We start from the raw sequence: 15,238 nt of genomic DNA on the forward strand, positions 1-15,238 counted from the left end.
GACTTAGCTGATGGAGGTGGTAGAACCCTAGAAATCCCACCACAGGCCATTTGCAAAAACAAATTAGATAATGGCAAGGAATGATAATGAGATTATCATCATCATTAAAAAGTATTTACTAATATCTACCCTAAACTTCCACTTCGAGCCTGCTGACTTAGTCACTGCTCTCCAGACTTGTTCCGCTTTGATCTGCTTTTCCTAGCACAATTTTTTTTCCTTGGGTTTTGAAGGATTTATTTGCAAAAAGTGACGGAGGCATTGAGATGTCTGTTTGTAATATACTATGACAGTTTTCAAGGTGGGTTTTTGATGTTTGTATCGATTAGTCAGTCTGTTACAAATTTCATCAAGTCACTTAGCTGTTTTTTATATGTGCATTGCCTGCAGGAATTTCTGAAAGTTAAGACACCCAGCTTAATTTTTAAGCCAAAGAAGCATAAGAGAGCAGGCTCTAAAGATTCAAACATTCCCCGTTTCCAGTGACCTGGGTCATTTGTTGAAGCTACCCAGTAAATTAGGGCACATTTTCTGCACACGTCATCCTTCAGCCATCAGAAACTGCAGGGATGGTAACAGCATAAAAAGAAAATACTTAGTGGAAGCAGGAGAAAAAGCTAATAGTTTGAGTACCTTAATCCTATTTTGTTTTAATCTTGTTTGTTTTCAATATTAGTTGGAGAAATTTCCTTTGTTGTCATGCTGGAAGAGTAAGATTCTGTACACATCCACAGAATGTTCTTTAAAAACACATTAAGGCATATTATAGACGGCAGTATTTGGCTGATACAAAGCCAATTAAGGTACAGTCAAATGATGTACAGTTTATTTCCAAACATCATAATTCATTCTCTGGATATCGTTGCTTAGGAGGTATAAAACAGATATAACCATTTTATGTGAACTCATACACGCAATTGTCCAAGGATCATATACATTATTTTTTGTTGAGCAAATAACGCCTGTGAAGGACTCTGAAATTGAGCCACTTTGTCCAAATTATCTGTTGAATATATAACATTGTAAGCATTAAATAAGATAATGCAGAGAATTCTGGCTATGACGTTCATACCGTATCAATCAGGGATGTTAATACAGTAAGACATAAATGTCTTGCTAGTTAAAGTATAATAAAATGAGAATCCTAATGTCAAATCACTTCATGCAAGCACCCTTTCTTTTGTTTGACTTATTACCATTCAGTTTGTTAAAGCTGCATAACCCCACTTATGCGGAATACACAGAGGTAGAAGGATAAGCAATCTGTCTTCAAAAGATAACATGATTCCTACTACAGCAAGTATTGTGCAGCTTTTGCCCATTTTTAAAAAATATTTTCCAAACCACATGCGAATCAGCTCTACAGAAGTCAACACCTTAAACCTTGCATTTATCCTGGAAATTTAGTGCTGTCAAAGCCTGAGTACAGCTATAGTACCTGAGTGAAGGAAAATAAAAGTTGAATGCAGGATGCCCCATCCCTTGAAACATTCAAGGTCAGGTTGGATGGGGCTCCAAGCAACCTGATCTAGTGGAAGATGTCCCTGCTCATTGCAGGGGGGGTTGGACTAGATGACCTTTAAAGGTTCCTTCCAACTCAAACTATTCTATGTTTCTATGATTAATAGTACAGCAGAACACACACACACACAAAAATCTACAATGAGATAGAAAACCAGTACTTTTCTCCATAAATAAAATCGTTTCAAAAATCCAACATTTAAAACCTTCAGAGTAGTAAAAATGCCAACTGTCTAAACACACTAAGAAAAAGTCACAGAAACACAACCAACATTCTTTTCTTTGTTTTCTTAAAATAAATAATAAATTCATATGGAAACAAAAATACCCAAAACTTACTCATCATTTTGAAGACCAACATATCTTGGACTTGGAACCAGCATGACTCTAACATTTTCCAATTTTCCTTTCACAATGTGCATAAACTGATCAAGGTGGCTCGAAGGTGGTTTTGTGGTATATGTCAAAAAAGCATCATCAAAGTTAATACAAAGTGTTTGTGGCTGATAATGATTCCCAAATGCCAAGCGACCCTAAATCAAAAAGAAAACCCAATTACTCATTATACACTGCTCTTATATATACATATATCTAATTTACCTACAATAATGCAGTTTAACCAGCCATATGCAAATAAATACCATGGACAAAAATGCTGGCCATATTCTGTGCGTATCTAAAAATACTACCTTGTACATTAAGCTCTCAATATTCTATCGCCTATCACCTCAATAACAGTTTTCCTGGTTTTCTGGGGAGGCAACATCAACTTTTAAGGAACATGGCCAAATATCCGTATTAAAAGATGCAGGGAAGAAAAGAAAAAAGAAGGAAAAAAAAAAAACCCCAAACACCTCTCAAAAACCCAACACACCACACATTGTACAACACCCATTACCTGGCTTAAATACTTGGTGATACTCTTGAAATCATTACAAGCCTAAGACACAAGTATTTCCCACAACAGAGAACATAACCATGTTTCCATCAGCACCAGCAGGATTTGTGACTGTGTCAGGGGAGTGCTGGTGGTGTCATTTTAAAACTTTTTTAAAGGGTGGAGGAGAACAAAACTCAAAAAGATTGTATAAAAAAATGAATGGCAAGCCTGATTTTTAAGCATATACTGCTAAATATTTTCATTATCAGGGTCTTTCAACTTACCGTGCTCACATTGACTTTAATGACTGGAATAAGCGATCTCCATGAAGAAGAAGGGTCTTGAGATTCTGTTTTTACTTTAACACTACGGGGAAAAAATGGGTTTTATTATTTTGTCTTTTCTGCAGAAGAACTAACCAACCTTTTCTTCTAGGGGTCTTCAGTGCACAGCTCTCAGGGAACACTCCTTCCCACAGGGGTGCCTCCTCTAAGGGACCTGCTAGCACACTACTGCAGACTCCTCCAGAGCCTGGAAGTACAGCAGGGAAGCATACGGAGCTATGCCTTGGGTGCTGATATACTGAGCTGACACTGGTAGAAAACAAGCATGCCATGTTTATCACAGAGCAATAGTTAAATAAATCTTCCTCAGGGGAACTTGGCCCGTTCTAAATATTCTTATTTAGGTGTAGGATTTTTCAATTCCCAAGTCACATCCTCCCCAAAGGCAGAAGTCCTTCCTGCACCTGTCAATAAGGGCGTAAGATGAAAACATGAAGAGATTGGTTCGGACGCACAGCCCTTACCCAAACTCAGGACTGCCACAGCATCCTGCAGTTGCCCACTATATAATTTAGTATCACATACTGGCCTGGCCAGCAGCAGTGGAAGGACTCAAGTCCCATTAGACCTTCTCTGCTCCTGCCAATAAATCAGTCTGGTGTGATTCTGCCCAAAGAGAGGCTTATTATTGAACATCCAACTCCACTACACATAAGCCATGTAGAAGAACTCCTTATAGACCTGCACCATGTTTTCTGGGGTACCCCAAAAAGAGGAATAAAATAAGAAAAGAAGGTTTGTGTAGCTATACACAAACACACACCTCTAAAAAGACAACTTGTGTAATCAGCCTGAGTTTAAAGCTCAAAAACCAGTAAGTCCTCCCAACACCATATAGATCCTCACATTTTGTCTATTCAATGTCTTGAGCAGCTGTTACTTCTACTGAGCAACACCATTATTATTCTGCAAGCATAACCCTCTTCAACACATGCTCCTTTTCCACATGGTACTTCAAATAGCTTTTTCAACCTGTCTCTGATCATTAAACAAGGAGTGTTTGGTTTGTTTGGTTGTGTTTTTTAATTTTTATGGAAAGGAAAAAGATTTAGACTGTCAGGCTTGTCAGTGCAATTTCTCTCTCAGCTGTGCTTCAACTGTTTGGCCTCCAGAGCATATGTTAACAAAACATTACCCAATTAGTTCAGCACTTTGCAGAACAAAGCATCAACAAAACAGCAAAATTAATAATAATTTACCTTTCAAGATTGGTATGTGTTCTCTGCCTCCCGTTTACTTGTGCTTTTTCATCATCTTTCTTTGCTGGAATTATTGTGGGATCCAAGCCAAACAGTTCTTGAAGTTGTCCATAAAGCTCAGAACGGTTGTACACATGAAATTCAAAGTCATTCACCATAATATACAGTCGTGTTTCTGCCTTTGGATCTAAAAAAAAAAAAACAGTAGGAAAAGAGTTTATAATTCTATTCAAACATTCCCTTGCAATATTTACAGTTTTTCAAATACGCACATTTTGCAAAAACAATCTACATGGTAGTGAACAGCTGCGGAAGTATATATTAAAAAGCAGTAAAAAAATCCCCACAAAATAATTCACCATTCCAAGCAAATCAGTAAAACTTGGCAAATAAGACAGTTGCATACAAAATATAAAACCCGAAAGGCATTTCACCCTTAGGTCACAATCCAAAAATAAATCCAGGCAGGAGCTGCACAAGATGGGAAATAAGGTTTATTCAGTCTCATATATAAAAATCAAACAAAAATCCCTCTTGATGCACAGCATAGAAGCCTCAGTGCCAACCCCTGCTTTTTGCACAGATATCAGTACTTGAGACCAATTCAATCTCAAAAACCAAATGGTTTTCTAGCCAAGCTCTGTGGTACAGCAGACCTGAACTGGGAAAAAGCTTTATTTTACAGAGAAACAGAGAACATTAATAGCAGAACTAACAAGAAGTATATTTTTTTTTGCACAATTGGTCAATATTTTCACAAATTTAAAATTTTAACTGTAATATCAGCTTGACTCTCTGATACTTAAAAACTAGTTTAACATCTGCAGATGGCATACAGAGCTGTTTGTGACATACTTTGACATACTTTTGCCATAGATAGTATGACCTAATTATGTAGCTAATGTGAGGAAAAAGCTCGCACAGTTTCCCCCTAATTACCCAGTTGAAAGAGCGCCCGTTACACATTCACTCAAGAGACCTGAGCTGCTCTAAAACCTGATCTGGTCTTTGTAAGTCAAACAGACTTTAGGAAGCTGATACATCAACGGTTGTTACAGCAGTCCCTAATCTGTAACTCGGGGAGTACAAACTGGAGGCAACATTTCCCACAGACACCAGAAATTAAACAGTCAGAGCGAACACCACTACTGTTGTGGTCAGGGTCAAGAGAAGAAACGCAGCTGCCCAAGAGCCAAAGTTTAGAGACACCTGCTTTATTAAATACACCCACTTTGTTAACAAACTCCTCTGTCCCCGATGTTATGCATCTATACAACACTGTCCCAACAACAGCAACCCACCTTTTACCCCTCACACCTAAATTACCAGAAATTTCCCTATCGTTATAAAAAAAAGTAAATGTATAAGTCTCTAGAAAGCACTGACATCACAGTTTTCTTGAAAAGGAGACGGAGAGAAAAGTTAATGAGCCAGTTTCAGTTCCTTCTTGTTTTCAGAAAAGCACTATCAAATCCGTTCATTGGTAACGTTAACTTGCATCAATATGACATAGGCAAAGGATGACATGGACAAAGACTGGGATACGCAATTATTCACCTGGCAGATCTCAGTATCATCAAGAACACAAATAAATGTAATTTTTCAATTCCTGGAGGCAAGCATTAGACTTCATTAACTAAATGAAATCATATGTAGTAATTCATTTCTTTCAAAGGGATTTAAAGAGACAACTATCTCTTTTTCCTAATAACAAAAATAAGATTTGACCTCCACACACCAATTTGGTTGCCTAAGACACTTTTGGAAAAGAAGGAAAAAAAGGGGGGGGGGGGGGCAAGGAAAAAAAGATACAAGCACACTTGAATGTCATATAGTTAAGTGACTCAAAGAAACATATATGTAGGTCATATAAAAGTAACTACCAGACTGATAGCAAAATACTGAAGTTTTACAAACATTTGTTGGAATCAAGGTGATTAATGTAGCCAGGGGTTTGACATTTGCCTCCTACAGAGTTTAATCAATATGTATTATTTATTTATTATTTATTCAAATGTTTGTATCACACCTACCCAAACAATTCAACATAAATATACCCACTAAATAAAACCTAATGGGAACATGAAACAAGTCACTCCCAACAATAAAGAGTCCAGGAACTGGTTCTCAAAACAGTATTGCCCCTCAAAAAGTACCTCACAAACTACACTATATGGTTTCACAATATGAAAATTGATAATCTGCTGTGGCATCTAAGCCAAGACATCCGGGTGTGCCTATTCACAATGTAATCCTCCAGCTTTTGTTCCTAAACCACCTTCATTTCTCAAGTATGTACAAAACCTACTCTCAAGTCCCAGTATGATTTCAGTCAACGCTCAGGGAAAACAACCCACATACTTGACTTTTTCTGTGAAGTTCTTTCAACATTGGTATGACACGCCTAGTACAAACATAGTGCCATGATGAAAAACAGATTGCACTTGCTAGGTCAAACTGAGGAACTTTTAAAAAAAACACAGCAGAAAATGCAAATTTACTACAGGTTATCAATAATCATCATCCAAACTTTTTGTAGTTCAAACCTTTTCTTATGCAAGGAACTGTGATTAAGTTTTTATGAGAAGAATCCTTAAATTACAGTGTAACCCAAGTCTTATAGCAACGTTTACTTTAGATTCCAGTGGGCAGGTAGACAATGCATCAATTTTGATAGGTTAGTTTTCATCTTCTCAGAAGAATGGTAACAAAAGAATTCTCTTAGCTTTAGAACAAACGTGAAAAAAACCAGAATGCAAAGCATTTTAATTTTTCCTTTTTCTGACGCAAAGGTTTAATAGTCATGCTTCCTAGCATCCATTACTGTAATCTACCCTTTGATCATAGACACATATTGACTACCAGAAGTTCAATAGGAAGAGTATACCATAAAGCATTTTGCAAAGTACATACACCAGAGTGTACAAAATCATTCTCCGAGTTTGGCCTCTTTTTCCTAATAACCTTCACTCTTCTCTGACAAACCTCAGATCGTGCTCCTTGCTCAGTTTTTATTTCTTTGTGTATCCTCATAAGACTTGCAAAGTCAGTGGATCTCAGCAGGTCAGCAGCGCCTGGCAGGCACTGCCACATTCTTCAGCTCCTCAGGAAGAAGGCTGAGAAGCCATGTGATTAGAAAGGAGTTATCAGGAAAAATATTCCCAGTAACACAGGAACATATTCCATGGGCATGTGGAAAAAACACTGAATTTTTCTTACCAACAGGAATAACAACCTGGAAGCTGAAGTTATATCAAGATTGAATATGTAATTCCCAGCATTAAAAAAAAAAAATTACTTTGGCATAACATACTGAATGTGTCAAGTACTTATCATCACTCAGTCTTTTTAAAAGGTCACTTATTTTGCTTCCAGGGAAAACTTTACAACTTGTATGACTGGGTTGGATGAACACTGAAGACCTTTCTGGTTCTAGAACGTCTGAATATACGAATTAATTTCTAGTCGTTCTCCTCCCCCAAGCTCAGGGGGGAAATGTACAAGTCTGTACTACCTTCAGCACATTCCTTCAGGAGACAGAGACACATACAAGCTTCATACACATTTGAACAAAGATAGCTTTTAGGAAACTGAAGGTGTCCCCATGCTGAAGTTCAGCTCCTTGCGTACAATTGTAATGGTGCTTAACATTGATAATCTTACCACTGAAAACTGGATTATCGAGTACAGCCCTTTACCAAAGAGGTGATGTCAAGGACACCTGAAATGACCTGAAGGGGAGTTCCCTTATTACGGTCTCCAAGTATTTGAGGATCCTTCACTAGCCTCCCCTTTGTGCACAAAAAAACCCTCCTCTAATACTCTAAATATCTCAGAAAAAAAACAGAATGAGGTCACATTATTTCTACACTAACAGGACTAAGTTTATCACCACTATGAAAACCAAAATCCCATTCCTGTCACATTTCACATTGTTAAGAGCACCCTGCACTTCAGTTACATAACTTGAAAACAAAAAAACCACAACACTCAGAAACTAATCGTTATTGCTTATATCGAAGTCTTCATAAGATGTATTTTTCCCAAGCAAAAATATTAAAATATTTAAGGCTTCTGTTTTTATAAGAATCTGGTGGGATTTTTAAATTGTTAATAGCCCTGATTCAGCCTATGCGTTTTTCTATAGGAAAAGCTCAGCTCTATTTTGGTTTTTTGTTGTTGTTTTATGAAGGATCTGAAACAAAGGTATGCATCAGTAATGTCTAACTACAACAGGTTTTCCAATTATTCTTTGTGACAGCTGTAAGGGAGTCATCCTTGAACAAAACATAAATCTTTAAGATGTAATATACCATCAGCCTTCGCAATTTGGTCAGGTACAGGTATTTCTGTTGGAATCAAGCAGATTAAAAAGTATTGGGAAGAATGTACTACAATAGACTAAGAATCACTGAAGTTTTTATTTTTCCTTTAAGGTTAAAAACGAAAGCATCTCTGCTAAATAATCAAAATGTAAAGTGAGCAAGCTTATTTTTCCTAGGAAAACAAGTAATTATTTAAGAGAGTATTTTATTCACGTTACTTTGTTGTCAGACCTATACACCTCTGACCCCGTTGGTTACTTGGATTATTTGTCCACTAATTGTGCAGTCTCAAATGCCAGCAGAAAAGGTTAAAGCCTTGTGGTACTGCCAAGCAAAAATATCACCATAAAAAGACAGACACAACTATCTTTATTGCATTAAGTTCAATTCATTTTTTCATTCTGTGAGCCACTAGAGAAATATGTTTTAACTAGCACATGAAGAAAATTCTATGAAAACCTGTTGGACAATGACCTGTGGTTGGAAAAATCTAATTAACTCTAAGACTAGGTTCCACTTTTTGAATTAGTCTTCTTATGGTATAAAGAACTTGAATTGTGTCCTATCAACTCAGAGGTTTAGTAATGCCTCAATAAAAAGAGGTGAGCAACTCTTCCTAATTCGTAAAACAATACTGAACGGTGTCTCATATTTACCTGCATAATGCGTATGTAGTACTCTTACCACTGTTGATTTCGTACTGACAAAGCAACTGCTGTACAAGCTGCTGACAAATCTAAGAGGCTTCACACCATCAGAGGCCACTTCGAAAGGGGAGATGGGAAAAAAAAAGGCCTTCAAAGTTCAGTGACCCTCTGAATTAGTGCCCTCCTCAATTGTAGACAGTTGCCATTTCTGGACCTCCTTGAATTTGCAATGGAGCTGTGATGCTTCAAAAGTCAAGAGGCAGGACCTGAGACTCATTCAACCAGATTCTAATCCTATAAATTACTAAGCACACATCCCAAGGCTACTTATGTTTTCTCACAGTGTTTTCCACAGATACAATTAATCTCTTGCAGCTGGTGTTAATAGTCCTTCTTCGGCCATAGATAAAGAAGAAAAATAAATGAATTTTTCACACTTCTCCACTTTTATAATCACAGATGTCATCAAGACACAGGGTTATCAAATACTAAAGAACACTCCCCTACTGTAACACTTTTGCTAAAATAGTGACAGCACAACACTAAAACTTGAAAACTAAAATCCCTTCCAGAACATAAGAAGTCTCTATTTACCATAGTTATAAACTTCAATACAGGGTCAATTATGCTTAGACTACAGCTAATGAAGCCTACTATTAAGGTTAATGGTTTGTCTTAAGAAGGGTTCAAGTCCCTGATAATGAATCCTGCATTTATTTCATTGTGTGGTTCTAGTCTACTAACACAGATCAACCAGTTAAAAGAACCCATACCTTCTGATGATTCAATGTACTTCAGGCACATATTAACAAATAAGTTACATGCATCCAATTGTGCAAGGGAAGTATTTTTCTGTAGGCTACCTGTAAACTTTATTTAAACTTTGAAACCTTTTTGAGAAACCTACCATGCTGTTTCTGCTTAGGGTTGTACATCTTCCACCAGCGAAATATGATAAATCCATCTTGAATTCTAAATCAAATAAGTTAGATAAAACAGAAGTTAAGAGAGTGATAATCCAAAATCCTATGTGCAGCTGCATGACAGACATGTTGCCTTATGCAGTGCAGAGCTCTGCAGCTGCAGTAGTGTAGAAGCAATATTAAAGCGCAAAGCGTTACAGCACAACACATACAGTATAATATTATACAATTACTGTATTAGCTGAAATTTTATAAAATCCCATATCCATTGCCTTCTCAAGGCTTTCCAAATTTAACAGTAAGAACCAAAATTACAAACTATTCACTAGTGTGCAGTTCACGAAACAAATTATTCTCAATTCCAGTGAATAAATACAAACTACTCGGCCAAAATTAATCTTCCAGACTTAAGAATGGGAGCATGAAGGAGTGAAAGACAAATGAAAATAGTTCTCCTTCAAATTCTGAAGTGTTTTCTTTTACAAATATTAAGGACAACTAGAATCTTATCCAGTACTCACCTTCAGTTGATAATGCTCAAACAGCAAACAACACAAGTATCTAAGAATGTCTAAATACTACCATCAAAAGAGTCAGTTTATTTTTTACATTTGTAAATATATTTATTGCTTGTTTGTAAGATGGTATTTTGATATGTGTTATTTAGACATATATATTTACAGTATTTGAAATCGCTATTTAGAAGAGCGACTCCCTTGGAAATCTGTACCTGATAGACATGTCTTCTGTGATGAAATAGATTTCACGAACCATGACTTTCCCAGACAGCACAGAGAACGAAAAGGAACCTAGTGTGACAGAAAGTGTTTATCGGACATTAGCCTGAAGCTGTTGATGCTTTATTTTCTGAACAGGAAGAATATAGTATTCCATTATCTGAAATGTGTTTACTGGGTATCTTGAGTTTTCCCTTTGAAAACACACTGACTTTCAGAGAAGGGAAGTCAGAGATTCAGAACATACAAGACAAAAAGTACACAACTCTAAAAGGTGCTGGGTTTGGCACCACCCAAGACTACAACCAACCCCCTGAGACACACTAGTCACTCAGGAACATTCAGGTGCCTTGCGAAGCTTGTGAAAAGAGTTAAGAAAGCTATTTTGAACATTTGTAAGTATCAAGCCATTGTATACAAGACTGCAATTAGAGAAATAAAGATTCCTGACAAAATAATTTTTCAAATTTTAAATGGCTATAAAGTTTTCAGTCCAATTATTATGACAAATTGTGTTTACAGCAGGAAGGCTTAATAAGCGTGAGACCAGCAGGTAATGCGATAGCCCTTATTTATCCTAAGGCTTTTCACCTCACCCACAGAAAGCTAAGTAAACCATGATTTGTTTAAAAAAAAAAAAAAAATAATTCAACATTAATCGATTGAAGCCAAGCTGTAAATCATGGGATTTAATTAATGTTATGTTCTTCTTACTGATTAAGTTTATAAAGAAGACCATATATTTGGCCAGCTATGTCCAGCTGTCTTTACTTAGCAGCAGTTTCACAGAGAAATTTTAATAAAAGCCCATAGATCAAGTGTAGCAGCCAGTAAGTATTTCATCTATATTGCTGTTCAGAAAGTTGGATTTGAAGATGGTTTGGATTACAGTTCTTAAATTCTTGAGAACATAAGCAAATTATTGCAGGGGTCTCTTTGGCAGGCAGGTGTGGATGGGTTGTTTTTTTCTAAGTTTTCACTACATCTATGATCAATAGTTGCAGAAAAAGTCCAGAACTAAAGTCATCGTCATTCTGGGAAGCAGCCAGAGGAAGGCATGGAAGAATAAATGAAAGAAAATTAGAAGTGCAGTGAGAGTGAGGTTGTGGGATACAGCCCTCTGTGACTCAGCATCAGATATTTTTGTAATGTGGGTGAGTGCCCAAGTGATTTGTACTGACCTGTTTTATTCAAAAATGTTTTAAAATATAAAAAAAAAAGTTAATGGATTTTGATGCAAATGTTCTAGGCAGTATAAATTCTACATATCACAGTCCCAGTATGGATTAACATGATTAGTCGTTCTGACAGCTTATTTGGAAAGCAAGGACACTGCCGTAACAGGGAGTTGAGGCTCGAGACTCCACTGTGCTCCTCTGAGCCCACTCCAGGGGTTGCTACCCACATTTCAGATGCTGTATAACCTGCCTCAAAGGTGCAGGGGAGTGGGAAGCTGCACCCTTAACACCAAATTATGAGGCAAATTCAGAAGCGGCTCAGGCAGGTTCCATGGGGGACTGAGGTCAACCTTCTCCTTTTAGGACACTAACTGTTATGATTACAGGGCTTTGAAAAAGGGGTAATGGAAAATGTACAGATTTTAAGTACACAAAGTATACAGACTGAACAGAAAAAAAGTAAACTTAAAATTAAAAAAACGGTCAAGTGAACTTTAATATAAAATAATGAGAGACTTCAGTGAAAAAGGGAGTCTTTTTCTATCTACACCAAGAATCCTCCCCTAAAGTATGATATTGAACTTTTTTCTCTTCTTAAATTAAACCCATGCTGATCATTTTCAAATTACTGTAACAAAGGAATACCTTGATTTTACTTAAGAGTTTTTAGCAAATTGAGGTATAATAAAAAGCAGTAGATAAACGGCAGCATTAGAGTAATAATAACTTACCAATATGGATGTAGCCATGTTTATATAATCTGTTAAGAACCAATGTTAAAATGAGTCCAATGTTCCGGGAATTATAATAAGTTAGGTAGATAATCCATCCACAAGACAATATTGTCGCTGTTGAAAGATTAAAATGAATTAAAATTTTTTCTGAAGTATGCTGACCTAGATAAAAGCCTTACCTATTAAGACTATAAAGCACAAGAACCTTCTTCCTACTCTCCAAAAAAATTTGAAACTGATGTGACATTTTAATGGGTGTTTTCAGAGAGATGGTGTGAGAAGGGTATAAAAAGATGGGGAGAAAAAAGAAGGAGAAGCGGGAAGTTCAGAAAAGTATAGATTCTTCACTGCTCTTCCATTCCCCAATATAAAAAAAAAAGTCCTCCTGAGGACTTGGCAAAAGGCAACATGTATTTCATTGCATCCCTTATCATCCAAGAAGTTAAATTTCGCCGATCAAATCATAACATGCATGATCCCACATGGGCATTTATTTCAAAATACCCTAAAAAAACCCACCACAACAAAAGTCATACAACATTCCTTCTCCACCTTTCTCCAAACCATGAACTGTAACTTAAATTTCTAGTCTTTCATATCTTAGCACAGGAAGCAACATTATCACATCAGAAAACATTTCCTAAGTTGCTGTATCCTGAGAGAAATGTACCGGTCCTTGGGTTAGCAGAAATCTGTCAACAGGTCAAGCATGGAATTTGATAGGAAAAGAAAAGGAAACAGCAATCCAATGAGAAAGATGTTAAAAAAAAAAAATTAGGTCTGCTAATCCCCAAAGTAATTTTTACTTTAGTTGATTAAGAGCTAGTAACCTATTTCTAACTACAAGGGTTCTCAAAGCTTCCAGAAGGACAAACCCAAAAGGAATGGGACTGCCAGGGAACAGACTAGTTCTAACTCACTTTACTGATAATTACCATTCTGTTTCATCCAAAGCAGAGGAGGAAAGAAAGCAATTTTTGTATTTGAGGCATCTCTACTCATTATACTAACTGAACTTTGTAACAGAAGTTTTTCATTTATGTATACACTTCATACTGAAAAACTCAGATTTATTGTGCCTTTTACAGGAAATCTGAAGCGCAGAAAGGCATACAGGTATGCCTTTCACACTACAGAGAGTTCAGATGATTACTCAAAAAAAAAAAAAACCAACACCAAACCCACAAAAAAATTACAAAAACAACCTGTCCTTTTACTGCCTCTTAATTTTTTTGCAGTGAGATGTTCCACTGCTTTGTAACAATGCCTGTGCTTTGTTGAAAGATGAGGAAAAGGTAGAAGAGAAAGACTTGCATGACTTTGTCTTTTGCTTTCTGAAAAATGGATCCAGTGTGGCCAAAATTCAAGTAGCTCATACACTCGGGCAGGTAAGCTGCTTGACATGTAAAACAAATCCAGTCTGTGTGGGTGATTACACAGGAACAAGGCAGGGAGGGTTAAAGCTACACCCCACAAAAGAAACTGCTCTTGGCATTCAGCAAAGGCACATTTTACCTCCCCTTGCCTTCAGATGAGTAAGCTACTCATTGCTGGTCCTCTATCAATGTAGGGAGAAAGGTGGAATGCGTCACACTGAAAGGGTCTCATTCCAGTAATAAAACTTAATTTGAGATTAAAGTTCAACTGTACCTTAACTTCTAGATACTTAAAGCCAAGAAAGTACCCTCTTAAGGTGACATATACTGAGAAAAATCAGCAAACTAGTGCAGTTTCCAGGCACTACGGTCCTAATCCACTGCCTTTACCACTAGTCTCACCTCTGCCACAAATTGTAGCCTTTTCTTTTCCCTCATCAAATTTAGTCTCCGCTAGTAACTGACAGATCCCATAAACTCTATTCATCTCATTATTATATACTTGATTTTAAAAGCCTCCTCACTGAAACTACATTTTGGAAATTACATTTGGAAAGTTTTACTGCATGTGATTGTTCAAAATTATTCAAGAATTGAGCAACGGCTCCTTGAGGAGCATGTTCATTTCTAGAATTCATCACCTCTTTTACTGGGATCAATAGTTAGCTGTTTCAGAATAAGAAACTATTGACATCTTTTTTTGTCCTGTTATAACAGGAAGCCATAGGTCAGAAGATGAAAGCAAAGGAGGAATGGCTGGTTGAAACTGGGTCAGTTAATAAATATTACTTTAATACATTTCTATCCAAACCTTATAGTAACAGGAGGCCACCCAGCTTTTTCTGTTGTTTGTGTTATTGTTTCTAGAATACCAGGTGGTTTCTTACAACTGAAAACATGAGCAGCTCCCCAGAACTGCATAACTGTATACAGGTCATTCTGTCCATAGAAAAAGGGGATGGACTATTTCTTGAAGTTCCACCCACCCTTCTGTGAAACAGAAATTTGTAAGTTTAATATATTCAAGCAAATAAGGAAGCTAAGCAAAGCTTTTGGTTTAAATTATAGCTGTTACATGGAATTGCTTATATCCTTCATACTTTCCAAGCAGAATTACTAATAGTTTGCTCTAAGGATCCATTGCAGAGAGGGAAAACCAGAGAAAGTAAATTCTGCAGGCTGCAGTTTGACACTTTTATTCTTTGGTGAAAGACCTGAACATCTCAGTCTCAAGTCAAAGCTTCCAGAAACAAATTTTTCAGATCTGTTCTGCATCTGTTCCACATTTTACCATGAGCAACTATCAGCATGATGACTTTCTTTATTTTCTTCTTGATTACACTTGTAATTTTATGTTGAGTATGAGCTTTCCAT

The 15,238-nt window shown here is 36.8% G+C and overlaps 1 protein-coding gene across 10 annotated transcripts in view; it reads right to left on the minus strand.

Annotated features, from left to right (window-relative positions):
* BLTP1 (bridge-like lipid transfer protein family member 1) overlaps positions 1–15,238 on the minus strand; it is a 131,542-nt gene that overhangs the window by 107,176 nt on the left and 9,128 nt on the right. For all 10 annotated transcript variants that reach the window (XM_072861365.1, XM_072861371.1, XM_072861368.1 and 7 more), the window contains 6 exons: positions 12,486–12,602; positions 10,570–10,648; positions 9,824–9,888; positions 3,945–4,131; positions 2,686–2,767; positions 1,861–2,054 (listed from right to left, as the gene is read on the minus strand). In XM_072861365.1, coding sequence (XP_072717466.1) covers positions 1,861–2,054; positions 2,686–2,767; positions 3,945–4,131; positions 9,824–9,888; positions 10,570–10,648; positions 12,486–12,602 — 724 coding nt within the window. The remainder of the gene's footprint in view (positions 1–1,860; positions 2,055–2,685; positions 2,768–3,944; positions 4,132–9,823; positions 9,889–10,569; positions 10,649–12,485; positions 12,603–15,238) is intronic.

This window comes from Ciconia boyciana, chromosome 5 (assembly GCF_034638445.1).
Source record: "Ciconia boyciana chromosome 5, ASM3463844v1, whole genome shotgun sequence".
Classification (NCBI taxonomy): domain Eukaryota; kingdom Metazoa; phylum Chordata; class Aves; order Ciconiiformes; family Ciconiidae; genus Ciconia; species Ciconia boyciana.